Consider the following 26,178-nt stretch of genomic DNA (forward strand, 5'->3'; position numbering starts at 1 on the left):
TTCCTAACATAAAATGGACTTGACCATTAGGAAACATTTCAAAAAGAAATGACACTATGCTCAGTTATTTGTATATGTTTCATGAATATATTTTGATTATTCAAAATTAGGCATAGTAGAAAGATGACTCTGGAGATTAAGACAGCCTAGACAGCGGGACAGTAGCCTGGTCTTTTCTACAAGATTTTTTCTATAGACACTAGGTAGCATGTAGAAAGAAGTTGGAAGCTGTGACCTGAAAACTGAAAGAGCACAGAAGTTCACAGAGAGTGCTGATATCTGCTTAACCTCACACCTCTATTTCTGTTTCAACTACAGCTATGACTGTCGCTGATTTTAGTCCGTGTCACAACCTTTCATACTGAATCTAGAACGCAGAAAATTTCAGCTTCCAGCTGTAAATGGAGGAAAAACTCAGGAAGAAAAAGAGAAAGAGATATAGCAAAAAAATTTACTTTCTGTATGTAATTATCAGAATGACCTGTCTTTAACCTACACTATGGTTAATAGACTTCCTGTAGCCATCATGTGATTAGACATCTCTTGCACCTGTTAGCATATTTAGGCATGTATTTTTGTGTTAACGGCCAGTGTCTTTCTAAATAAGCCACGACTACTTTTTAAATCGCTTAAGTCAACTTCCTCAAGCAACCACAAAGTAAGAAGTTCTCATGGGAAAAAAAAAAGAAAAAAAAGAAAAAAAATAGTGAAAAAATAAAAGTGCCAGGCATCAGTTTTCAGTTCAGAAAACCTCAATAAAATCTACAAACTATTTACCAGAGGAAGGGAGAAGAAATAAGAAACTACCTGATCAAAATACAGAATAGCAAATACAGAAGTAGACAATGGGGTCACCTGCGGAAACAAAAAATCTCTGTTTTATCTTTGCTTTGAAATGTTCTTGCTTCAACAAGATTATCACAGATATCTCCACAGGTAAACCCTGCAGTATTAGTCTGAAAGTATTTAAAACAATGCAACTATTTCCTGATGTGGGGAGAGGACAGCGTACTGCTGGAGCAGCAGTCAGTGCACTACAACCGTTCTGTTGTACTCTTGGTGGAAGATAATCTCAATGAGGGACAAAAGGGATTTTTTAAGCAAAAACACAGTGGTTTACCCTGTTTCTCCCTTCTCTTGTGCCTCATAGAATACTATCATAAATGTTGTTTTCTTTTTTCAGGTTATGTTTCATTTCTAGCTTTCATGACCTTAACGTTACTTCAAGCAACTTGTTTGACCCCATCTTTACCTCTGCTCCTTCCTTTTCCAGGGCGCCAGCATGGGAAAAGGCCCCTCGAAGAGGCCAAGATGCGCTTCCCAAGCAGCACTGCTGCCTTCCCAGGTCATCCCAGTAGTGCAGCTGCAGCTGGTAGGCTGCAGAGAGGGAGGCAGAGCTTTTGGGACCTCTGGAACACAGTGCACAGAGACAACTGCATCTGACTCAGATTTCACTTAAAAGGCGCCTTCTGTTATCAGTCATGTAAAGGTCTATTGACTTCAGTAGAGCTCTATGTGTACTGTCACACACACACATGCATACGTGCAAAGCGCCATCATGAAGCATCCTCCCAGCTAGCAGGCAGCCAGCATGACAATGAGAAGGCTCTTTTGTTTGTAGCCATTTATAGGAGACAGGGAGCTTTTAGTGCCTTGTACCAGCATAGTCTGTGGTTCATATGCAGCAGTCAACAGCCAAGATATTCTAATATGCAATACCACAGCACTGGCAGTACAAGTTCAACTGTACGCGTGGGTTACACGAAAAGTTCTCTGGAACAGTTAGGGCAATACAATTGTTCAGCATGGACAAGATCTAAGATGCAATTGGATTATCAGGTTCGGGATCACATTAGACTCATCCATATATATTTTCACAGCTCTCACGTGAGCTCTAACCAGACTCAGCCCTGGACCCAGCCTGCTCATAGGAGAGAGAGCATTTCCTCACTCAAGACCACTCTGCACCGAGCACACAACCACCACCAGGCATCACATGGGAGAAGGATCACCAGCTGCATTTCTTTCAGCTTGCTTGATTATTCAGATAAGAATCCATTTCTGCAAACATTGAGGGTGGAGAAAGCATTTGCTTTCAGGGCTGACATTTGCCCAGACCGACAAGAAGGCCGGTGGTTTGCAGACAGTTTGATAAATAGATGACATAGGAGTGGAAGAGAAATCTGTTAGATTTTGCCTTGTCTGACATAACTGGCAGGATAAACCACGAAAACAAAACCGGGAGTTGGCTACCAACATCAGCAATAGATAAAGCTCTTCAATTTCTGTGCTGAAATTGTGTTAACCTTCATAAATGTCTATCTCATCTTCCCATGAAGTCATTCACTTCTGTACATGATTATTGGCTCTGTAACATGCTAGTGACAACCAAGATGTGGTTGTGTTGCCTTGGGCAACATTGCTTGATTTCTGTTTTTGAAGTCGGTATATCTGTTCTGCCTACTAATTATAGTTTTGTGCTTATAGTTCAAAGAATGATATTTAAAATAAAAAAAAGAGACAGAGAGAGAGAGAGTTGAATTGCTAATGTGGAAAAGTAGCTACACTGTTTTGCCTTAGGTTTCATTACACCATTTTGGCAAGAACAATAAGTTCATTTCTCAGATGTTAGGTATATTGGGTGACCTGGGATTAACCAGCTACAGATTTGGGTTTTCCTGCTTACTCACATTTTCCCTAGCCATTTATGAAGTTAAAATGAAGGCCTCAGGTATGTTATGTTATGTGAAAAAAGCATGTCTGCACATGTACAAATGAATGCAGAGATAATAAAGGGGAGGGGAGACCAATGACACCTTGCCCCAGCTCCTCCCAGGCCCATCTTAGGAGACATCAGAACTGATCTCTGCCAGTCTGATTGAGCATAGAGGCATAAGTGCAAGCAGAAACACAAAGCAAGGACTCTAAAGAAAAGACTCCCTGCCCAGGACGCACCCAGGAATGTCTCAAAAGGGACTGAGATCCAGTGGGTAGGTGCAAAAACCATGAACAATGGCTGATGAGCCAACACTACTTCACCCTTTGAATGGAGAAGGGTTGTTTGTCAGGGGCTGGGGACAGTATGGGAAGTGGGAGAAGAGCATTTCAGACATTACGGGATGATGAGGGAAGACACCAGAGGTGGAAAAGGGATGGATTTATGTGATTCAGGAGTAAATAAATATGCCAAAAAAATATGACAAAGGGCTATAAAATGTTAGTCACATGTAAACAGACATCTGGTTGGTACAGCTGTCTGGCCACTGCTGATCAGCATTGTCTGTGCCACCTTATAAAAGAATTTAATAACTTATCAGGGGTGAAGATCTGTTATTGGTTCACATGCCTGTATGGGAATCTGAGTACCAGCAACAGAAGAAAGATCACAAGTGGGAGGAATATATGCCCACAGTACTAACAATTGCAGTGGGTACAGGGGTTTGCAAGGGCCAGAAGAGAGCAAGCTGGACTAGTTAATAAATAAATAAGTAATTATCTGGGAGCCAGAGGTGCCTTTAGGGTCAAGAACATAGGAGCCAAGGGAGACCTGTGGTCAGCTCCGTGCATGCAACAGTGAGGGAGTGTGTATCAGATGCTGAACTGGGACTACAGCCTCAGGATGCAGCCCATGGTACTGCGTTTCTACAGTGCTGTGTGTGTCTCTGGGATCTGTATAACTGGTGATGTATATGTGGGGTGCATGTGTTGCCACGTTGCCAGCTGGTTGCCATGTAGGCCCTGCTACCAACCTAGGCACATGCAGTAGCTTCAGCAATCTCAGGCCACTGCAATTATTACAGTGTATTTTCCCCTAGCAAGGTGTATTTTTCTGAATTATTACTACTTGCATAGAAATTGTTGGCACTACTCCATACCACAAGCGTGTTCTTTAATATGCTGTATTTCCAAAAGGGAACTCTATACACAAGTCCCTGCTTCAGCGCTCTTATCAAGTCCATTCTCACCTTTAAAAACAAGGAAGCAATGTAGCTGCTGTATTAATGAGCCTCTGGAACTTGGATCAAGACTATTTAACTGGGGACAAAGTAACTCCACAGTCACAACAGAGAGAATCATCTATTTTCCACAGGAAAGAGCAGATGTATTCACTATTCATGAGCGACTCCTCACCAGTAATCACGACAGACCTCCATATCTCTTCAATTATTCACTATCAGAGCCAGGAACCACAACCCTTAAGAGATGAGAACTAGACACTAAACACAGAGAAGACACTGCCTGAGGAGTGTGCAGCCTATATAAACAGGAAAGGAAACACAGGCAGGGAGAGGCAGAGTGCCTTTCCCTAGGTCATGCACCAGGTCCTTGACAAAGCCAGAAATAGAGCTCTGGCTTCCTGAGCCCCCTTCATCCCGGCCCACCTGGCCTCCCCTGTGGTTAGGGCACAGACAGCAAGCTCATGCAGCAGCACTGCTTCACACGTCAGCAGAGAACAAATCAGCAGCAGCCATACAGGGGCTACATCTGTACTCTTTTCAGGAACAGCAGTTTCAGCAGAAAGAGTGAGGCCAGGAGTTATTACATAGTAATAACTGTATTTCAATATTCTTTACTCCTAATTGGTTTGTCTGTACTTCTCTGGATAGCATTTGAGGGATTTTCTTTCCCTCATGAATTCATAGTTTCATCTCCCATATACGTAGCTATTTTTAATCACCAGACAACAGCACAGAATTTAATTAAAAATATGAGTTTTTCTTAGAAGTCATTTGACACCAATAAAAAACATAGTACAAGAAATCACTCTATTAGAAAAACATCAAACCAAATACATGACATTATCATATCCCCTTGCAGTTACTTCATCCTGGAAGTGATTCTTACATAAGCAAGAAATTTACTTGAAGCAGAAGGAATCATTCTCTACGTTATTTAGCATAATTACATTTGCAGTCTCCAAAATTAACAAAGAAGTCCAAAGTCTATTTATCTGTGAGCAAAAATCATCAGGAACCCAGATCCAAAAAAGCACTTCTGGGCTCTTTTCCTATGGGATGTAGGGCAGCAGTTGGCTTTGATAAGTTACTCCAAAAATCAGAACTGTAGGCAATGGAGTCTCATTTGAGGTTGGAATTGCATCACTCCCAGCAGCATATAGACTTGCTTCTCTACTGCATGTACTGCATGTCTGGTGGCGTTAACACAGTACAAAGTAGACGGCTTGATTTCAGTTTTCTTATGTCTATCTCAGCAGATTTTGGAGAAGGGGTTGAACCAAAGCCTGAAGAACTTCTAAAGGCAGTTTGCCCTTAAGCCTCTGCATTTCTTCCTCTTCTAGAACTAGTACACCCAACAAGAAGCTCAACAAAATTATCGTTTGAGATGATTGTATATGTGTTATTCAGTGGTCACATTATCTCTCTTGGCAGTAACAACAGGTAATATAAAACATAACATTTGTGGACTCACAGTGCCTTGGGCTGGCTGCCTCCGGAAAAGGGAGAAGGTTTCCATCACCCCATCCCTGCTCCTGTCCTCTCTGCAAGATGCATCTCCCTACACACTACACAGAAACTCACTGAGTGAGTCAGTACTTTAAGATGCTCTAGATCTACTTGGCTAAATCTTATGATTCTCCTCCAAAAATAAATAAATAAAATCAGGCTACACTAGGGCTGAAGAATGAAGGACTGCATGTTTCAATTATGTACATGCAGCCTGGAGAAAACCAAAGTAAATTAATAATGTTACACCTGGGCAGTTAGCTGCACATGCTGGCTATTAGCACAAGGCTGTCAGCCAAGTGCCATTAACCTCCAAGGCAAATCATGATTAAAACATAACACCCAACCTGTCATGTCTCATTGTTTCATTAACACAGTTCTGGAAAGCCTCTAATAAAGTCAGGGAAACTGTTGCCTCATAATTAGCAGAGATTACAAGATTTTGCACGTGGATACTAAGGAGAAGAAAAGGAAGTTTATCACAATCATTTTAAGGGCATTAGAGATAACAGCGATAATTTTGCTTCTGATCTAAAGCCCACTGAAGTCAGCAAACAGGCTCCTACTCTTTTCCTCTGCAACAGTGATTATTATAAATACTCTACCCCACTCATTTCTTAAATTAAATTAGAAGTTGCTCAGCCCAGAAGAAATCTGTAATGCATGTACCAAAATATTTGCATGGCTGACAAGCTCTGTCTTTGATTCTGCATGAAAGGCATATAATTGTGTTTAATGTAATTTATTTGTCATTAAAGAAACAAGCTTTGATCCAAACATCCCAACAGAGATCCAAGAAACTAAAACTCCAGGTCTACTTTAAAAGCATTGTGCATTTAACATTCATTCCTTATCTTACTAGGAAATTTATTCCATAAGAGATTATAGAAATATAAGAAAGGGGGGAAAAAAAAATGCTATGCTTACATAACTCTATTAATGCCTCAAATTACAGTTGAGCCAGTTTTGTTTGTTTTGTTGTCCTTGGTTTTAAGAAATTGTCATATAATTCAACCTAAAATGTGGCAAAGATTATGGTCAATACCCTAGAAAGCTTAGACAGCACCAAACCATGTACTCCTTTCATGCTTCTCTCTGTCCCAGTCCCAAATGCCAGCTAACAAAAAAGAACCCTATGAGGAAAAGTAGTTTTAAAAGCTTAATGGAAATACTGTTGTGACAGATTCCATTAACAGCAGCAATTTGTCTGCTTTTAAATATCTGCAACATGAGCATGGGTAACACAGGTCTTAGGGTAACACCTAGTCATAAGGGAAGAACCAGCATATCTGGTTTTATTATTGTTGTATTGCTGGGTGAAGGCAGTGGGGGGCAGGACTCATCTGCTTTCTTTATTTCCTTTTTTGGTTTAATCGAGGCATAAGCAAAACAAACGCTCCAGAAGGTGATCAGCTGAACGACAATAAACAAGTAATCAAAAAGCAACATTCTGTAATAGAAAAAATTCTCCCCTCACATACCAAACACCTCCAGGAAGCTTTCTGTAGGGCTTACGATATTCATCTTCCAGAACCTGGCCCCTAGTGAAGAATTACCCATACCAAGGCAAGACAAGGGGCAAGGAAAAAAAAAGAAAAAAAAACAAAAACAAATTCTACACAATGACTGTGAAATAATTCAGATAATCTAATTTCCTATTACTCATTTAAAATATTTGTTTTAGAAGTAGGAAAGTTGCTTAGAAGTCATTATTACATTTAAAAAGACAAAAAGCTTTAAAACCACCAGCAGTTTGGCTTTCAAGCTAGTTTTTATCATGTGAAAAATCAGTTATTTCAGTGTTCAAGAAGAAACACAACACAATCACTACACCCACAGCGTATGGGATTCTCTCAGTCACATTAGTCATGGTAGCCCAGGCAGCCTGCTTCTGACACCAAGTGCCAGGGCTACCACAAGCACGTATAACAACCCTTCATAAGATCAGTCTTTCAGGGACAACATAGTTCACAGCTCTGAGAATCCTGAAGCTCACAGCTTGAACTCTTGTGAAGTTCCAGCACCTCTAATCTCTTCTTAGTGTCTTTGATACTGTTATAAATCTCCATCTTTGCTTAAACCTCAAATTCCCTAAAACATCTGGACTTCATACAATAAGCAGCAGCAAACAAAGTCCTATTTGTCTTCTCCATGCCTGTGGCATTAAGATACCTTCATCCATCCTTTCTCAGTTGCATCTTTCCCAATAAAAGAAGTTTAAAGCCTATCTGCTGTTAGACAGAAGATGTTTGAGAATCACCACTACTCTGTTCTTCATTTCACAGAATCACAGAATTACCCGGGTTGGAAGGGACCTCAAGGATCATGTAGTTCCAACCCCCCTGCCTAGCAGGGCCACCAAACATACACATTTACTAGATCAGGTTGCCCAGGGCCCCGTCCAACCTGGTCTTGAACACCTCCAAGGACGGGGCATCCACAACCTCACTGGGCAGCCTGTTCCAGGACCTAACCACCCTTCTAGTAAAGAACTTTCCCCTAACATTCAACCTAAATCTTCCCTCCTTCAACTTAAAACCATTTCCCCTAGTCCTGCTATTATCAGCCCTTTCGAAGAGTTTACTCCCCTCCTGGGAGTAAGTTCCCTTCAGGTACTGAAAGGCTGCAATGAGGTCACCCCGCAACCTTCTCTTCTCCAGGCTGAACAAACCCAACTCCCTCAGCCTGTCCTCATAGGGGAGGTGCTCCAGCCCCCTGATCATCTTTGTGGCCCTCCTCTGGACCCTTTCCAAAATCTCCATATCTTTTTTGTACTGAGGGCTCCACACCTGGACACAGTACTCCAGATGGGTATTTCCTCCAGTTCTATTCTACCTTCTCTGATACAGAGCAGCTCTTAGCTGTTTTCTTTGTTGTTGGCTTTTGACTATTTATTGAATCACTTGAAGCCTCAGTGCAGTTGGTAACAGTGGAACTAATAGCTCTTCAAGAAAACCTGTAGTAAGGAGAGTACTGGATTCTATAGCCATTGGTTCTGCCAGGTTTAGCATTCTTTACAATAAACAGAAAAACAGTTTATCCCTATATATCATCTAGTTTTTGACTGAGGGCGAGTCAGACTTGTTAGCCAGTGAATACTTGAAAGAAAATAAAAATACAGCCCTGAAGCAGAATCACTGACATAAACTCTTCTGCCTTATTAAATGGGTTTTTAAAAAAAAATACAATATTATTTTGAATTATTATTAACATGAAAACCCTTTAATTCTAACAAGCCTGAAAGGGGAATTATACTGTAAAGACAATGCTACTTTAGAGTACTTGGACTGTAGAAACAATTCAGGCACAGTGAATTTAATTCTAGAATATCCATGTTAATTTACCCCTATCTCACAAATGGTCTCACACAATCACCAGGTTCCTAAATGCAAAAATCCTCTCTGGAAAGCTTGTTTTTCATTTGTTTTTAAGCAACAGCCAGTACGCCTTTGAGTGTGTCCCAAGAGGTAGACTTGGGTTTCTTGTCCCCAAATGAAAGGACAGATTTAGCTGTTTCTGCAGGCATTTTCCACTCCTTTCCTCAGATTCATTGTGAGCTCTCCAGGGAGAAGACTACAAAACTAGATGAGGAAATCATGTGTGTAAGGATGTGATGGGGGAAGGGAGATGGAAGTTTCAGGGTATAAACTGTACTCCCCTCATTCCATGATGGCCACTGGTCAGATCCTGTGGGAGAATCAACAGGCTCAGAGCTGCAGTCAGACAAAGCAGTAGCTTAGGAGTAACTTCAGGTCCAGGCAGAAGAAATAAAATACAGCTCCAACAGAAGAACCCTGATAAGAAAAGAGTGTCAGCTACACAAAGTCAGGGTTATGATACTGGGACAGTTCCGAGTTCTTTGAATCTGACCCCAACAGAGAACACTGGAAAAGTTGGAAAGCTTGCTTATAAGTAGAGAGTGAAGGACCGAACATTCAGCACAGTCTTTAGGGAACAGTTGTAGCTGTGACGACATTATAAAAAGCTGTGGACATCCAGCCACAGATGTAGAGATAAAGTATTCATAGCATGCATTCTAATAATTTCTGTTTATACAGCTTAGACAAAAAGTAACTAAAACTAATTCCTTTTTGTGTGGGAATCTGCTCTGGTTTGACTCAAAGGTCATTTTTAAGTCTGTGTTCATTTACAGTGCTAGACAAATATTTGTCAAATATACAGGCTGCTGGTCTCATTTGAAAGATAAAGGTTATGGAGGAGGAGGGAAGGGGGGAAAGCCAGCCAGGACAGAACACAACACTGAATGAACCTTAAGAAAAAGCATCCATCTGCCAGAACAAGACACTCCTGCTGGCAGACACCGCCACCTTTTGGGGAACAGCTTGAGATGCCAAGCATAAAAGAGAGCGCTTCAACTTTCTTGTAAGTTTCCAGTCTTTGTTCTGTGTTCGCCTGAACATCAGTCTAATCGATTCAATTCTCAGCTAACATCCAACAGAGGAAAATTGATAAGAGGGACCCTGAAAGCTGCTGCTAGTTTCTTTTACAGTATATTTCCCCCAAAAAGATGTACTTTTACACTGTAGCCCATTCACTTCTATCGCTATTGCAATTATTTTTGAATCTCTTAGCCATCTTAACCAGACATGATAGAGAGGAAAATATCTCAGATAAAATTCCAGTTACAATTTCCAAGAAGATGAGCTACATTCAAGGTCCATGCCTCATTAGGGGAGGGCTGAGGAGGAAAGTGTTACACACTTTTGTGGTAGCAACCAGTCAGTTTGGTCTTAGTCACTGCAAATACACTTTCTCGTATCAAACCCTCAAGATGCTTTTCTAGTATCAGAATTGTAACAACTGATCTTAAGATATTTATTTCAGATTAACTTGGAGTGTCTTAGTAAAGGCCACTCCTAAAACTCTTGATACTGGAGTGGCTTCAAACTCAGTACCTCTGAATTAAGGATTGAGGCCATGATCATTTTCCACCCCCTACAGGCTCCTGAAATAGTACGTTCCTACCACCACAGGAAAACACTTCCTCAAGCATTTGTAGTATTTACCAAGAGATCTGAGAGAGGGAGGGCTGTGGAAGAACACGCGATGACTAGCTTTTAAAGACTAAAGCATGTTTTGTTGGAGACAGAAGTTCAGAACGCCCTTTCTGCTTGAACATCTTTGAAAGGCATCACAACATAGGTAAGCCGACAAGAATTAATCAGTTAATGTTCTTGTTCTCACCTTAGATCACCCAGGAGGACTAATTGTTTGCTAATGGTAATAAAGCACAAAACAAAAATCCTTCACAGTTGAATTAACAACTTCTGTCCTGAATTAGGCTGGATAACAAGTCTACCAACCTAACCCATTAGCACAGTCAAGTCTTGAATCCCGGGGGGTTGGACTCTATGATCTCTAAGGTCCCTTCCAGCCCGCACGAGACTGTGATATGCATATGATACTATGATCACAGCATCGATTTAGCCAAAGATAACTTTTTGTCCCAATGTCAGATAACTAAGATACTACCTGAAACACTAAAGTAGACATGATTTTAAATTGTATGTGATTAGTTAGGAGATTTAGGACGCTACATAATAAAACAGGGCAAGATTTCTTGTTGGTATTAAGGTTGGTGAATGTCAATATTCCTTTAAAAATAAATAAGAAAATCATTCTAATCCGGTCACTTGCCTCCTCACAACTCTGTTTTTGCTACATTAATGTGCATTTCCTGAAAGACTTTGTCTCTTCTCTAACCCACCATCAGCTTTCCTTATATGCAAAAGAGAGAGCGGGAGGAAGAAAAAGCCAACTAGTAGACAAACGTCTGCCCTCGGGATAAAATGACAGTAAAAAGTTTGAAATTAAATTAATTTAAATTAAATTAATTTCAAAACTTTCGAGTGTTTCTTCTAAAAAGTTAACCAACACTTCATTAACGATGTACAAGCAAAGGTCCGCTACAAAGCACAAACGGTTGCAAGGAAGACTAGGAGTGAGAAACACCTCTAAGCACCGTGCAGCAGTTGGTAGCCTCCATGAGAGGGCAGCCTTAGACTAGTAATTATCCACAGGGGAATTTATTGTTACGCCTGTCTCCGGCCTCATCTCACCCACACACATGTATCTAAGGAGGGTGGTTTTTAAGCAACATCATCCATCAAACAAACAACACTGGTCAACACTTATCACCTAACCTCTTGCAAGGCTGAAAGGGGAAGGAAATATTTCTCTTTTCCAGAAAGGGACAGCATTCTGCATAGGGATCTCAGTACAGGAGAAAATGTATAGTTAGGCACGTGCTCATCTTAAATAAATGATTAATTCTACAGCAGTCAACAGCAATTTCCCTTGCTTCTGAATTCACCAGCAGGAATATTGGTGTGAGAGGCAATTGCTGAGATTCTGCAAGACCAGTGCAGGGGGGAAAATGCAATTGATACAGCATTTTCATGTAAGGACAGAAGTTCTACCAGATTATTTTAAAGTCACTGTCAAACAGCTTTTCTATGCAAGCCCTATTGCCTGTTTTCACTTTTGTGCAGAAGCTTTACTGCTTAAATAACTGGAGATAGAAAACCAGAGCAGATCGGAGCCTTCATTGCTTTTCTTCAGACCCTTATTAAGACTATCAAGAGAAAGTCAACCTTAAATACAGTCTGATACTTCCCTTCTCATCAGTGAGCAGAGGCTTCTGGAAAGAAGGAAAGCTTTGCACAGAATTCTGTTGCTTCAGCATCTCTGTACTTTTAAGTCACCGTTTCAATAGTGATACCAGCAGCCTATTCTCCAGCTGATTGATGGTAGTTATAGGGTCCTGGAGAAACCTCATGTTTCATGTGGTTATTTGTGTGGACATTCATAAGGCAACCTGGTTGGAAATAACTCCCATGTAGTATTTATCTTTACTTAGACCAATGCTAAGCACACAAAATAGCACTCAGGGCAAGGGCAGCAGTAAAACAACTACAATTCTCTAGGCAGAGACCCAATCAATCCTTTAGGAGCACCAAAGGAACAGCTGAAGAAACGAAGATTGAAAGAGTAATTGTGAGCATGGATCTACTTTACACCACGAAAGTAACAGCATCTTGATTTATACACAATTGTCCTGATAGAGCTTTTCCATCCAGCTACACACAACCACACTTTGCCCTACAAGACACAGCTGCTGTTGCATTTCAGGTGGCAGAACACAGGTTTGTTTACTCCAATCACTGAATCTGCTCCTTCAACCAGAATGTCCCTCAGCATCTCAGAGATGCACCTCATCTCTGCTCATCAGCATCAAAGACAACTTCATGTGAATGCTTTGGAGAGAGACAGAGAAAAAAAATCATCAGTGGGAACTAAGCTGGTTAAGGAGGTCATGCCTTCTTCTCTCTAATAAAACTAACACACAAGGGCATCAGGGTTTTCAGATATTTCTGCAGTGTAAAGTTAAGTTAAAAGACTGAGAGGAAAAAAAGCAACACTGGATCTTTTGGAACACAACAGTAATAATACAATGGGAAAGATCTCTTAGCCAGAATGAGAAATTCTTATTTGAGATGTTAAGACTGTAAAAGAAAGCAAACAAGGCTCTATCTTCTCACTTTACTTAAGTACTCAAAAGAAAGCCCATTAAAACAAATAAACACCCTTCCAGCTTCCACTGCTGACAGACAGACAAAAGGGGAAACACTCAACTCTAAGATCTAAATCTTAAGTCTAAGTCACTAGTCAAGGTGAATATCCGAGATTTTTTGTGTCTGTAACGAGGCTCGACAGCTATAGTATCCCAACAGCCACTATAGTAGTGACATCCAAATAAGCAAGCTACAGCAACTTACCCAGCTACCACTGAGGTTAGCAAAATGGTTTTCTCTGCTTTCAGTGAAAGTTACCCTCACAGCTACAGCCTGGTCTGTCTTGCTGGTAAGGTCCCTAGAAGAATGTACCAATGCAGTTTCACAGTTTTCTTCACCAACAAGGAACTACAAGTCTCAAGAAATCACTCCTTTTCAGAAACCAAATAATCAGTAACACTGACCCAAGTTGTGCATTCCGGTTAGTTTTAAAGGAGGGCAATTCATAAAGTGCTAAGCGACTACAAATTCCTGAGTGTCAAATGAGAAGGCACCTACAAAGCATGAAGTTTGTTAGCCCCACCACGGCATTGCAGCCACTGGGTTTGTTTGTTTTAAAGAAAAGCCAAGAATGCAACACATACAGACACTGCACCCCTGCAGACAAGTTAAAAAATCCCTGCAGCACAAGACAAAACTACCCCTTGAACAACTAAAGCATAGACAAAAGGGAAAATCCAAGAACATTACAGTAACTTAAGCCAAATTGGTCCTGGAAAATACAAATAAAAATATTTAAGTAGTCTGGGATTATAGGGAGTAAACTCCTTTAAACGTGCTCAAGCCCACACCTGGCTGTGATCAACTACATCCCAGTTACAAGCACTTAACACAATCAGCCCGCACCCATCACTGCAGAGGGTGAGAACAAGTCGCACGTATGCTCAATCAACTCCTTTTCACTCCTTAGTTTTGTATATACAGGAGTCATTACCATAACTGTAACACAACACGGAGCCCATCTCATTCCACATAATCTACAAAGCAGTTTACATTGCTGAAAGCAACAGGAAGAACCTTTATCTGCGCTAAAGAAAAGCGTCTGAGAAAAGTGTTTAACTGAAGTCTCTCCTGAAAGTTTCCCCACCCCCAAACAAATAAAACAATACAAAAAACAGCTCTCAAAAGAAGCACGTGCAACTTACGTGGAAGCTGGCTGTTCACCTCTGCTAGCAAGCGTAGTAGCAGCCTTCAAACCTGTCCCAAAAGATTCAAAGCAAAAGCTCCCAGTCCAGAGCAACAGCAACCCATTTCACCGCCAGCAGAAAGACACCTATCCCTGCCGCAGGCAAACCCCCTTCTCATCGAAATCAGGTGTGCAGGAGCCCCTCCACCTGAGTTTGCAGGCGCTGAGTGGCTGGGCAGGGAGCACACCTGAGCACACAGGTGTTGCCCATCCACTACCACCACAGCGCTGTGAAAATAGTTCATTTTTCAGCTGTCCCATCTCACTCCCCTCATAATTGATTTGCAAATCACCCTTCCAAAATTACCCGTATCTTACCTGAGCAACGCGTCTTCCGGAATTCCGTAGCTAGAAATAAGGAAAATTAAGAGCACGCAAAACCACCTGCAGCATCCCCTCCCTTCGTTACAAAGAGCATCAGATTACTCACCCTTACGTTTTAACGAGGATCCCCAAGGTTTCTTTGTCCCATGTCGTTAGGGGCAGCGGGTAACTCCTCCTCACCCAGCGCTCCCTTTGCTCGCAGCCCGTCCCTAAGAGCAGCAATACCGCACCCCGATGGGGCCGGGCTTGGGTGAGGCTCCTGGCGTCTTCCCCACTGCCGTGCTGGGATGGGGTGCCCTGCCTGTCCCGGGACCGCCGGAGCTCGCATGCCCGTTGGGGAACTGCTCTGTCACCTCCCCTCCTCTCTGCCTGCTGAGGCAACGTGAGCAAGTGCAGGGCTCGCACAGTTCCTCTGCTCAACGTCGCCGGTAACGTTCGGTGTAATGTGGTTTTAATTTTGCTCAGCGGAGGCAATGAAAGCACGCAGTCTTACCGCTGTGTTTCCCTTCTTTCTGCTGGGGGTTATCTGACCTGCTGAACTTTGCCTCGTTGGCATTCAAAGTAGTGGATTGTTTTCAGACACGATTTTCTCTGCTGCACTCCGAGTCTCCTTTTCCTCTCTCTTCTTTGCTTTTTGTTGCAACGAATGAAGAAGTAGAGGAAGGTTTGGATCACGTTTACTAAACCTACGTACGTGGAAGAGCTCGTTTAAGTTTAAAACATAAATCTGAGGTCTGAAGGCACAAATTAACAGAGAAGAGCCCTTTCGCAGCACAGCTGACCTTGCAGCCATCTAAAACACCTCAGCTGTGATCTTTAGAAAAAGCTCTTAGCTATAAAACCCTCAAAGGAGTTTGTTAAATATGAATTAGGTTTGCTTACCTAGTAGGGTGATACCTAACCGAGGTTTGCTCTTTCATTTGGTTCAGCCACCCTCATTAGAGGAGAATAAGAAAATTAAATGATGTGAAACATAGTTTTGACTAGTAGGACAATTAGCAAATGTTTTGTTTTGTCACGTTAGTGATGCCCAGCTCAGGTCCCCATAGAACACCTGTTAGATGCCAGATGTATAAATATGTATAATATCACACCATTATTTATAATCTTTTTAATTTGGTGCTCTTCGTGGGGGGCTTCTGAAACCTTGGACTAGTATTTGTTCTATGACCCTGAAGGTTAAGAAAGCTTTCTTTGCCTACTGGTTCAAGAACTACTTTGCTGGTTCTTGAAACCAAACCAGCTGTAAAATACTGCCTGCTTCTAGGTTAAAAATAGTTGAAACCACCAAGTTTCCTGTGGTTGCACATAAAACCATACAGTTTGTGATGAGTGCCTGCTGCTGTAAAGACATGGGCAGCCATCTGGGTGACATTCTTAAGATTTCAGTGAGAAAAATACAGATTTGAAAGCAGCTTATTTACTGTTTTCACTCGCAGGTGACTTGGAATATAAAGTCTAATTGCCAACTTCCACAGAAATCCTAAAGCAGATGGAGGGACCACTTCTGCTGGAAGTAGAGGAACTGTAGCTTATCAAAGCTTTCCTTCATTTATTTTTGATTGTTCTAGTTGTCTAAATCTGTGTATGTTGGTGATATCTATAGAGAGCAACCTCACTTTACTTGGTCAGATTTCCTTTCATGGAGATTGTGCCATAGCTCATCTCAGTCTTCTGCAGACTTTTGCCTAAATGTCAATTGGACATTCCTTGTAATCCTTCACAGCTTCAGAAATACAGAAGCTGTGGAAGTGCAAGAAGACCCTGTGTTTTATGCTTATGATGATTTTTCACCTTTTCTTAGTTAGAAATATCTCATTCTATATGATTAAAGTAGCATTGAAAAAGTCTCATCTCAGTAGGCGAAATGCCTTTTTATTGGGGCTATATTTGGTATCATATCACTGTGAAGACTTCAGAAATCACACCACCTCGATTACAAATAAGGTATGTGTCTGCCAGTGCTTGCTGGTTTATTGCTGATTGAAGCTGTGTGTACTACAGAGAGTGCCACGGCACAGAGGGGAATATTTCTATCCCAGAAGCAGAGAAAGCCTCAACCCAAAGCAAGGTATGTGCCCAGCATATGGCAATGAACTTATAGCAGTATTAAACTATCCTGAGTATTTTTCCACAGCTAATGAATCTAGCTCTGAAGCTTCCGTACAAAAACACATATATAGGTAGACAGATAAACCCAAGCCACTATGTTAAGCCAAGGAGGAGAGGAAAAAAAACACGTTCAAAAGAGATTTTATTCATATAGACAAATGCCCCTGAATGATACCAAACACATTGGTGAAACAATGTGATGTCAAAGGATGTCATCCAGTTCCAGTTTTCTTCAGGATATCAGTTAGTTTTGTGTAACTATTGATTGGTGTGGATAACAAAAAAGCAGTAAGATCAGGGGCAGAAAAATGAACAATGTGCCACCTCTTTTAAGGGCATATTTTTCCTAGATTTTTAATCCTGGAAAATCCCTTTGAGAATGAAAAAGAACACAATAGCAAAAGAGAACTGGTAATGGTTTTGGAAAAAGTAAAAGACCAGGTCTTTTGCTATGTAAATAATGTACATAAAGATGAAGGAGTATAAGAACAAAACAGTTTGGTTCGGAGGCAGGAGCCGATCTTGGAGTCCTTGGCTAAACTGTGAAAAGAAAAGATATACGTTATGTCATATGACTGTGATCCACTCACACCCAGTCTACGTGCTTCCTTGAGCACACCTGACCCACTGGCATGTTTAGTTCATAAGAAATAATTGTGAGGTTAGGCAGCACGTGAACTGAGACCGAATCAGCTATTCTGTTAAAAAACAGATATTACATTCCCACCTATATCCATAACACAGACTAAGTTTTCTCTCTCTGAAGTAAATGTTAAGCGAACTCACTTATAGGAAGAGTCTGCAAGTACACAGAGTAGTTCATGTGAGGTAAGTGCACACCCAGGGTAAGACCTTTTGCATCCATCTCTGTACCTGTGGAACAAACTGTAACCAGTGCTTCTTTACTGCATGGTCATTTTCAAACATTTACACAGGCTCGTGGGCAAAATTTCAGGCCTTTTCTGAAAAGAATCCAATAGCTGAGATGTTTAGTCCAGATGCATGTAATTTAACCAAGTGTATTTCTCTTAATTGACATTAGAAATCTTCAGGGCTTCTATGGAGTTGACCAGAGTGCCATCCTTGCACATGATCTGAGCTATGTACAACATAAGTGCTATGAATACTGCATAAAACATCCTTCCACTCTATCCAGAGCATGCAAGTGAAGTCAAATATACAAGCACCTCTGAAATATATCTGATTTAAATTCAGATACTCTGTTTATTCTCTAACTCGATCCAATGACAATTGCAGGCTTATCAGGGAAAGTTCTGACAAGCAGGTTTTGTAGCTGTCCTGTTTGATAAACTGCAAGTTGTCTCTTTTGGACTGGGCTGCTGTTAACAACAGATTAAATACTGAGCATATGATAACTTCAGCTACTTCTGTAAAAAGCAGTCTTGCAAAACTGATTAGTTGTATTGCTTTGATAGATTATTTCATCCATGCATTTACTCATGCATTTCCTATCTGAATCATCCAAATGTAACTCAGGAAACTGATCATACTGTAGAGGCAGGAAACTTCTACACTGACTAATGTGGCATTCAGATCAAGTCCTCTGTCATTCAAGGGGAAAGTGTAAGAAAAAAATGTGTTTGTGGATCCTTACCTCATGAAGTTAACCTGTGAGTTAGCTGTTCTTTAATACATTTTATTGTAGTGAATGTTCTAGGGAGAAAAACCCATCTCCGTAATTACATGTACAAGCTCTAAGAATCACCTTCTGAAGTTTAACTTTAAAAGAAGTCACAATACTACACAACACACAAAAGAATAAAACCTTACAAAGTGCTTAACACAGAAATGTTTCAAATCTCTACTGGGTTCCACCGTCTCTCTTATTCCTACTTAACTGCTCATTTAACTACCTGTTGACGAATCCGCGTCATTCTCTCCTCATGAAGCCTTTGTTTGTCACTATCCTCAAGTTCATATTTCTGTCCAGCCAGCATAAAATTACACCACATCCTCTGAAGTTCAATGTCAGCAGCTGTGACCTGCATGCAGCAAAGCTCTTTCTGCTCTTCCACATTGGTGGATACTTCAGACTGCAAAGCACTGGTTCTTCCCGTCACATCCAAGTGTGCCATGTGACTCCTAGCATCCGTGTTCTCAGTTGTATAGTCCGAGACGAAATACGATGTTGGTATGTCTCTCATGGCTCCCTGCTAGAGATTGGAGAGAGAGTTGTTAAATTCATTTTCAAAGTGATAGAAATGCAAATGGAACAGGTTCATCTAAGCTTGACTATTTGTTCAAGGGATTATTCATACTTTCCTGTAATGATTCACCAATTCTCTTATATCCCTCATTTTTCTAATTTCCATTATTTCTAAATTTAATCATCAGATTTTGAAAAGAAATCTTGCATTGAAAGTTGCCCTACAAAACATGAAATATCCCCCCTATCAAAACAGTCTCATTTGAACTTTTACAGAACTTTCAAAAACTATTTAATTAGACCCTCTGTGGCCTTAATCAAACACTACAACCCTTTTAACCAAGTAGAAGGATCTCACAACTCGTGAAATTGATATAATGCACTAAAATCTGAGCTACTGGAGTTCTTTTTCTCTCAGAAGAAACTCAGATTTCTCATGATCCTCACACACCTTTGCAGACAGTTTCCTGGCTGATCTACGTCCTCCATGATTCACTGTAGTTTTACATCTGGAAGAACTGAATTTTCCACATACCATCTTTACTTGTTGCTGCCTCTTGTTGTCATTATTCTGGGTTTCCTGTAATGTAAGCTCAATATCTTTCTCTAGATTGTCCATCGCTCTTTGGAATGAATATCTTAATTCCTTTAGACTGTTGGATTCTTTCAAATCACCTTGCATTTCCTGGTCTTTAGCAAACAGAGATCCTTTCTGAATGTGAGGGGACTTCTGCCAACATCAAAACGTCTCCAGGGATGTTCTGGAACAGAATGGGAATATGTATGAAGCAGGTGACTTGTATGTAACAAAGGGTGTGATTCTGAGTTCAATTTGGGAACATACATTTAGGGCGTATAGTTAGGGATCATATATAAAAGTGTCAAGAAGCCTAACTTGATTTTTTTTTTTTTTGCCTAGATGGGGATGAAAACAAAAATCACTATATGTAGTGATGCAGGTACATCTTCTGGAAATCTCCTCCCTAGTCTTTTTAAGATTTGTCAGTAATTCTCTTCACAGTACTGTTCAACACATGGAAAAGTCTACCCTGATCTAGAGGGATTCTTACTGTTTTCTGCATAGGCAGAATCGCAACCTGTAGGGCTACAGCAAGTCATTAGTTAGAATTGCCAATACCATTCTTTTACTTAACTGGAGCTAGGCAGAAAATTCAGCATGCCAACTAAGAATTCAGCTTCTTGCTTCCAGTCTCACAGTATTTGCTGCACTTTATAAAAGGGGATACAAAGCATAAATTTCATATCTGATAAAAGACTGAGGCAAGTAGGGCAATTATTTTGTTACTGAGTTTGAGGAAGAGGAGCAAAAGAAGAAGAAAGAAAATGATCTGAGTATCATGGGGAACTGATATCCAAAGACAAGCGACAGGTTAACACAAGACAATTACCTTCTCTTCACAAGATTCCCATATAGAAAACTTGAAACTAGCTGTCCCAGTTCAAAGGAGACTATGATCACAGGAGATCCTGCTCTTGGCTGACTTCATAACATCCCTGTTGCCATAACAAACTTGGGGGTTCTGTTGGCAAGGCCATACTCTGTCACAATCCTTGTTCTAAGGTCAAGGCAACACCCAGGCTCTTAAGTGGGACTGAGCATAACTCCTTCTGATAGAGATCACAGACCATCTTATGTTATGTTGCTACAGTTATCTTCATTAGTTATCTCTGTGTCATGGTGAAGAATTGCTAGAATTTGGGGACTCCCAGAATGTTTCAGTGCCCAATCTAACTAGTTCCTTTTGGGAAACAGGTTTATTGGGTCAGGACAGATGGCACTGCAAACTTTAAGGGGCTGTGTGCTAGTGAGATCCTCAGTCTGCTCCATAAGGTCCTGGGCACAACACAGAATATTTGAAATGTTTCTGCACCAATGTATGCAGCAAGATGAATGTATAAGAGGAGCTAGAAGTCTTGTCTCAATCCCAGACATACAGCATCAATGCAATAAGCAAAACCTGGTGGCAAGAGCGGTTCTGTGCACGAGGTAGGGGCTGGGTTGTATGGACCTTGCAGTTGGCAGTGACATGGATGAGAGTCTGTGGATAAGGATTAGGGGACAAGGAAAGAAAGTAGATGAGGTCTAGAGGAGGTGGAGTCAAACTCCACCCCTTCCGGGAGCACAGCTAAATTACTCTCACCTGTGCTCCCACAGCTGACCCAACACTTGCCTCAGCTGATTAATCAGAGGTTCAGGCTGTGATTTCCAATTTCCCATACACCTGCTATTCTGACAGCTGTGCTGGTGGAGAAGTTTATAGAATAAATGGATGACAGTACTGTTCAGTTTTCATTGGGAACAGCTGAAGGAACCTTTAAAGAAAATGGATTTGGAACATTCAAATTGATTGAATGAAATTGTAGCTTTTTACAAATATCATGCTTTATCATTCTGACAATGTGCATCCCAAAGGCATAGAAAAAGTTGGTAAATACTGAGAAACACTATCCAAATTCCTAATAGCAAGGAAATATTTTTGTTTACTACACTACTAAAACTGGAAAATAGGAACTGTAGGTTTTAAGATAGTTCTCAATTGTTATTAACCCAGTGCTTACAGTAAAGTATCTGGGTATTACCAGAGCTCTATGTGGTTCCAAGAAATATAAAAAGCATGGTTAGATGGAAATAACAAGTGGGCCATTAAGATCTATGATAGTAGACATTTGGAAAAAAAATTTAAAATTTATAAGACTCTGATTTTTACCATTTCAAGTAGCAGAAAAGGAATCCATTGTGCAGTACTTCTGCTTAGAAAACTTAGTTTATGCACTGAGGAAGGAAGGAGATGGAAATATCCTTGCTTGGGAAGCCTTCTCCGGTGGTTTAAAATTAGGCAGGTACCAGACATGCAGGTAGCAATCTAACCTGTGAGATGTCACCATAGAGCGTGATTTGCCATAATTTGTTCTCCTCCTACCCTAGGGAGCAGCTCACAGTTACAGCTGTATGTAGAAGTGCCCCCACACTAATAGCACTCAGACTAAATGTCAGCCTAGTTACTCATTCTGCTCTTTCCCATTCACTATGGTCTGAACGCTCTTGATATTAACGTTCAAAATACGATTCTCAGTTAACAGCAATCCTCCTTCAAAACAGTTATTACTTCAAAGAGAAAATAAATGAATAGATAAAGTTATCAAGTCTTGCAGACAATGTTTTTTCATGGTTTATTTTATTAAGATCTACTATTCTAATAAATTTTTTAGAACAGTGCTTTCCTTTTCCAGAAGAACCTCACCGAGGTTGTTCACCAATGATATGTCTGCCTTGATGTAAACATATAGAAGAGTCCCTTCTTCCCGTAATTAAAATACATACCTAAGTCAGATTCAGATAAAAGACCAAGTGGTTCCTGGCACTGCTCTTCTTCTGTATATGGTGCATGTTATTTATTTACTTTACATTACTTCTTTTTCTCAAAAAGGAAATAGAATTATAGTGAGGGCATTAGAAGCCAAACAATGATTCTTAGTCTGGTGGGTGAAAGTTGATAATTTAGAGGACACATATAAAAAGCAATCTGGGAGATGATGCTTGTATTAGAAAAGCAAGGCAAAAAAGAAGGTGTGAATCCTTGGAGGAAAAAGATACACAAGAGGAAGAAAATGAAATACAAGAACAGAATATAGAAAGGGAGCTAGCAAGTTGCTTTACACGGCAGTTACTCATGAAAAACAAAACAGATTAGTATTACGAAGACTGAACTCCCTCATGGACTGAGGGAGGAACAAAGAACAATAGGTGACTCAGAGAGAAGCAAAAGAGTAAAGAAATATTAACTGAATATAGACACTCTTGATATCAAAGGCAGTCTCTGTCTTCAGTGTGCATTTGTGCACACTGCATGGGTGAAAAGGCAACGCAGCTCTATCTCAAGGCACGCATCCTCTTGGCAGAGCATAATGATGGTAACGCCACGTCTCTCAGCTCCCTTCATGTTCTCCCAGCAAGTTAGACACATCCTAGAGAACATTTGTCTTTTGGGAACTTACACTTACTGAAACACTTATCAATAAACATGGGAATATCCATCCACCCTCTGCAGATGGCTCAGGGTCTGCATAATCAGTCCTTAATATAACACCTGCTGAGGTTTTCCACCAGCACAATTTACCATTATCATCCAGAATATGAGCCTCCTTTTCCCTGAAGGCAAATACCTACAGATTCTCTGTCAGCTAAAATCTCTAAGGAAACTGCCTATGCACACACTTTCTTCAAGAAGCAACTCCCAGAGTTTCTGTTTCAAACCTTCTCCAAAGCTCCTAACAGCTGCTCCTCTATTCTTCACAGGGGGGAGGTCTCCAGCTAGAAAGAATTTGACCCCAGCCTTCAGTTTGGCTGCTGCTCCTTCAAGCAGTCATCCATCTCTTTAAGTAGCAACATCACACAACAGTGGAAAGGTCCTATTACAGCCCAGACAGTAGAACTCAAGAATGATGCTGATCATCATATGCAGTCAAGCTTCCTTTACCCTGAAATTTTAATGAGACCAGTACGAGGAAAAGAAGACTTATGGGATAAAGAAGTTAAGTGCTGTATCATCCCAAAGTGGCTTGCTGAAGTTGTCCTTCTTGATCCCAAACTACCAAGGCAACATAATAACAGCAAAGAAAATGCATCACTCTGACATAAGGCTTGGCAAACTATTCTGGAGGTAGTCCAGGAATGGTGAATGGGCTTGAACAGTCAGAGATGTATCAGCATGAAGAGATTGAGCTGCACAGACAAAAAACTCCAGGGAAGTGCCTGTCTCTGATCCAGTTTCACAAATACATAAAACTATGAGACAGAGCATAGACAACACTGAATTGTCTCATGGGGCTTTTTTTGTCTCCAGTCAAACAGCAATTATATTACTCTAGAGTAGATGTGTAACAGGACAGGAACAAACTAATGGAGACTTTTCTCCATTACTGAATTCTCTGCAAAAACACTCTACATTCAAAAGGGTAATGGGGCTGTAGGTGTGTAAACAATATGCCAAGTTATTTTTTATATTGCCTACATCACCATAATACGTTATGAATATACAGCAATATGACTTCATTCACTAGATGAGGAAAGTTCCTAAGATTTCTCCTACACATAATTTAACAAGAGAATTAGACAAGGTTCCCTCTCCCTCTCCTATAGACACTAAAGATGAATCATCTCATCTAGAGCATGAAAAGGAAATGGAAACCCACAAAAACGAGTCTTGGTAAGATAGCAGAGAGCATCTGCTGCAGCACTGGGCCATGTGGCCTCCAACTCACTAGGTGAACAGGATATTTGGTGTTTGTAGACAAGGTGAACGTGAGTCAGCAATGTGTCTACAGGGATGAGAGTCAATGGCATACTGGACTTCATTAACAAAAACATTGCCAGCAGGTCGAAGGAAGTGCTTATTGCCTCTACTCAGTGCATGTGAGATCACATCTGAAGCACTGTACTCAGTTTGAACTCCACAGAACACAAAAGACATTGATAAGCAGAAGTAAGTCCAGCAGGAGACTGGAAAGCACAAAGAAGAGAATAGTTTGGGAGGAGGGGGATAATATGGGGCCGTGGGGGGGGGAAGAGAGACCTTCAGTCTTAACTACCTAATATACAGCTGTGAAAAGGACAAGCAAGGTTCTTCTTAGAGGCATGCAGGAAAAGGTCAGGAGGCTATGGGTACAGGCTGTAGCCAGAGAAATTCTGATCAGATACAAGCAAAGCTTCTTCACATTAAGAATGGTTCTGGAGCTGGTGCCAGATAAGCCAAATATCTCTTGTGAACACAGGCTCACAGCATCTTGCAGGAGACAATAGCAGTTTCAATTCCTTGTATGGGGAAGCATCTAGCTGAGCTTCAGGCACCACTTCTCTATGAAGGGAGTTACCTTCAACCCACTAGTTAAAAACAGCTCACTTGTGTGTGTCTGTCAGCAGTTCCATGCTGGCTGGCTGCTTTAATGGCAGTGCTTGCTGCAGGAACTCTGTTGGGAGCTGCATTTCTGGTTCAGGATGTGGGAGCATGTGGGCTGCTGACGTGTGACTGAATGGAGGAGAGGCACGAAGTTTGTGGGTGCAGCAGGCTCATATACAGAGCTGAGAAGCCAGTCTGTAGGAGTGAAGAAACACTGTAGGATGTCTATTACTGTGTATATGTGCTTTTTTCTCCAGGAAGGAGTCAAACACACCCGGCAACTTAGTGTGTCACAAATAAGATTTGAAAATCTTGTGTATTTTAACCACCTATCGTGGTGAAAGGAGAAGAAGAAAGTGTATTTATGTTACTGTGAAGATCAGAGGATCTGAGGAGTATTTGATAAATATAAGGAAAAAAAACATCTTTATCCATAGTACCACAGCCATCTCAGATAGTGCTTCTTTTTATGTAAATCCCGGTATTTCCTTCAAATCAGCCAAGTAGGAATGGGAAAAATCTTTCCCACAAATAACAGCTCTTGACATTAGTGCCAGTTTGGTGACAAATGTCAGATCAGATCATAGACATGTGACATGTTAGCTTCATGTTTAAGATTTCAGAAAGTAAAGCTTTATCTGCCGGTCTGAGGGACCTGGAATAACTTTTTGTCTCCCGAAGATCACAGAAGATGATATTATAGCTGGCAAGGATGTGGTGGGATAAAGAAACACATTTTAAGAGATAATAAAGTGTAAAAAGAATTGGAGGAGGACATCTATGAAGCACATGGATAGTCAGCCACAAATCAATAAGAGCAGGAAACAGAAAGTTGGGCAGAACACATAAGGAAGTAAGATAAGGAAGTAGCATACCTGGCCCCATTGCTAAATGCTTCTGCATTTTGCAAATATCTCTTTCTATCAGGACACAGTCTTCAGAAATCCTCTCAGCCCATGTGAAATTTGATTGGGCAACATACCAACAGCACAAACATATTCCCAGACAATGCCAAAATACTCTCACTTGGGCAGTTCAAGTAGACAAATTAGGTTATTAAAGTGCGATGAGTTCCAGCCTGAAGAAGGAAGGTTAAAAGTTCAGAAGAAAAAGATACTAAAACTGAAAATGATAATAAGACAGAGGACTTCCTTGCTTACCTATGAGTGAAACCCAGCTCCAGCCACAGACTTCATGCCCATTGGCTTTGCATAAAAAAAAACAGATAGGAATGAGACTGTAGGTCCCAGCTGGAATAGGATAGAAGTATCATCTCCTTTATATCAGTAGTCCAGCTGTCAACACATTGACAATACAATATTTTACTTTTCACAGTTCTGAGTAACATAGCTGCAGGAGAGTCATCTTACCTTCATACCCTCTGTTACTCTGACAAGAACTTTTACTTTCT

General features: G+C 40.9%; 1 protein-coding gene and 1 long non-coding RNA gene across 9 annotated transcripts in view; both read right to left on the bottom strand.

Annotated features, from left to right (window-relative positions):
* LOC107311163 overlaps positions 1 to 15,044 on the bottom strand; it is a 65,679-nt gene extending 50,635 nt beyond the window's left edge. Inside the window, exon 1 of one of the 2 annotated variants that reach the window (XR_001553900.2) lies at positions 14,677 to 15,043. This is a non-coding gene — a long non-coding RNA (uncharacterized LOC107311163). Of the gene's footprint in view, positions 1 to 14,676 lie in introns of both variants that reach the window. The other variant, XR_004306474.1, reaches the window with a different exon arrangement.
* Positions 15,045 to 16,806: 1,762 nt separating this feature from the next.
* On the bottom strand, positions 16,807 to 25,837 carry TMEM247 (transmembrane protein 247). Of its 7 annotated transcripts, none has more exons than XM_032443837.1 (4): positions 25,643 to 25,837; positions 19,525 to 19,610; positions 18,557 to 18,853; positions 16,807 to 17,222 (listed from the first exon to the last, which is right to left on the bottom strand). In XM_032443837.1, the coding sequence occupies exons 1-4, from the start codon at positions 25,668 to 25,670 to the stop codon at positions 17,037 to 17,039; spliced, it is 597 nt and encodes a 198-aa protein (XP_032299728.1). In that variant the 5' UTR covers positions 25,671 to 25,837; the 3' UTR covers positions 16,807 to 17,036. The 7 variants fall into 7 exon arrangements, with proteins under 7 accessions (XP_032299728.1, XP_032299727.1, XP_032299726.1 ...); XM_032443836.1 differs by having other exon boundaries at positions 18,557 to 18,856; positions 25,643 to 25,834; XM_032443835.1 differs by having other exon boundaries at positions 18,557 to 18,856; positions 19,301 to 19,610; positions 25,643 to 25,825.
* Between the last annotated feature and the right edge of the window lie 341 nt (positions 25,838 to 26,178).

This window comes from Coturnix japonica, chromosome 3 (assembly GCF_001577835.2).
Source record: "Coturnix japonica isolate 7356 chromosome 3, Coturnix japonica 2.1, whole genome shotgun sequence".
Taxonomy (NCBI): Eukaryota; Metazoa; Chordata; class Aves; order Galliformes; family Phasianidae; genus Coturnix; species Coturnix japonica.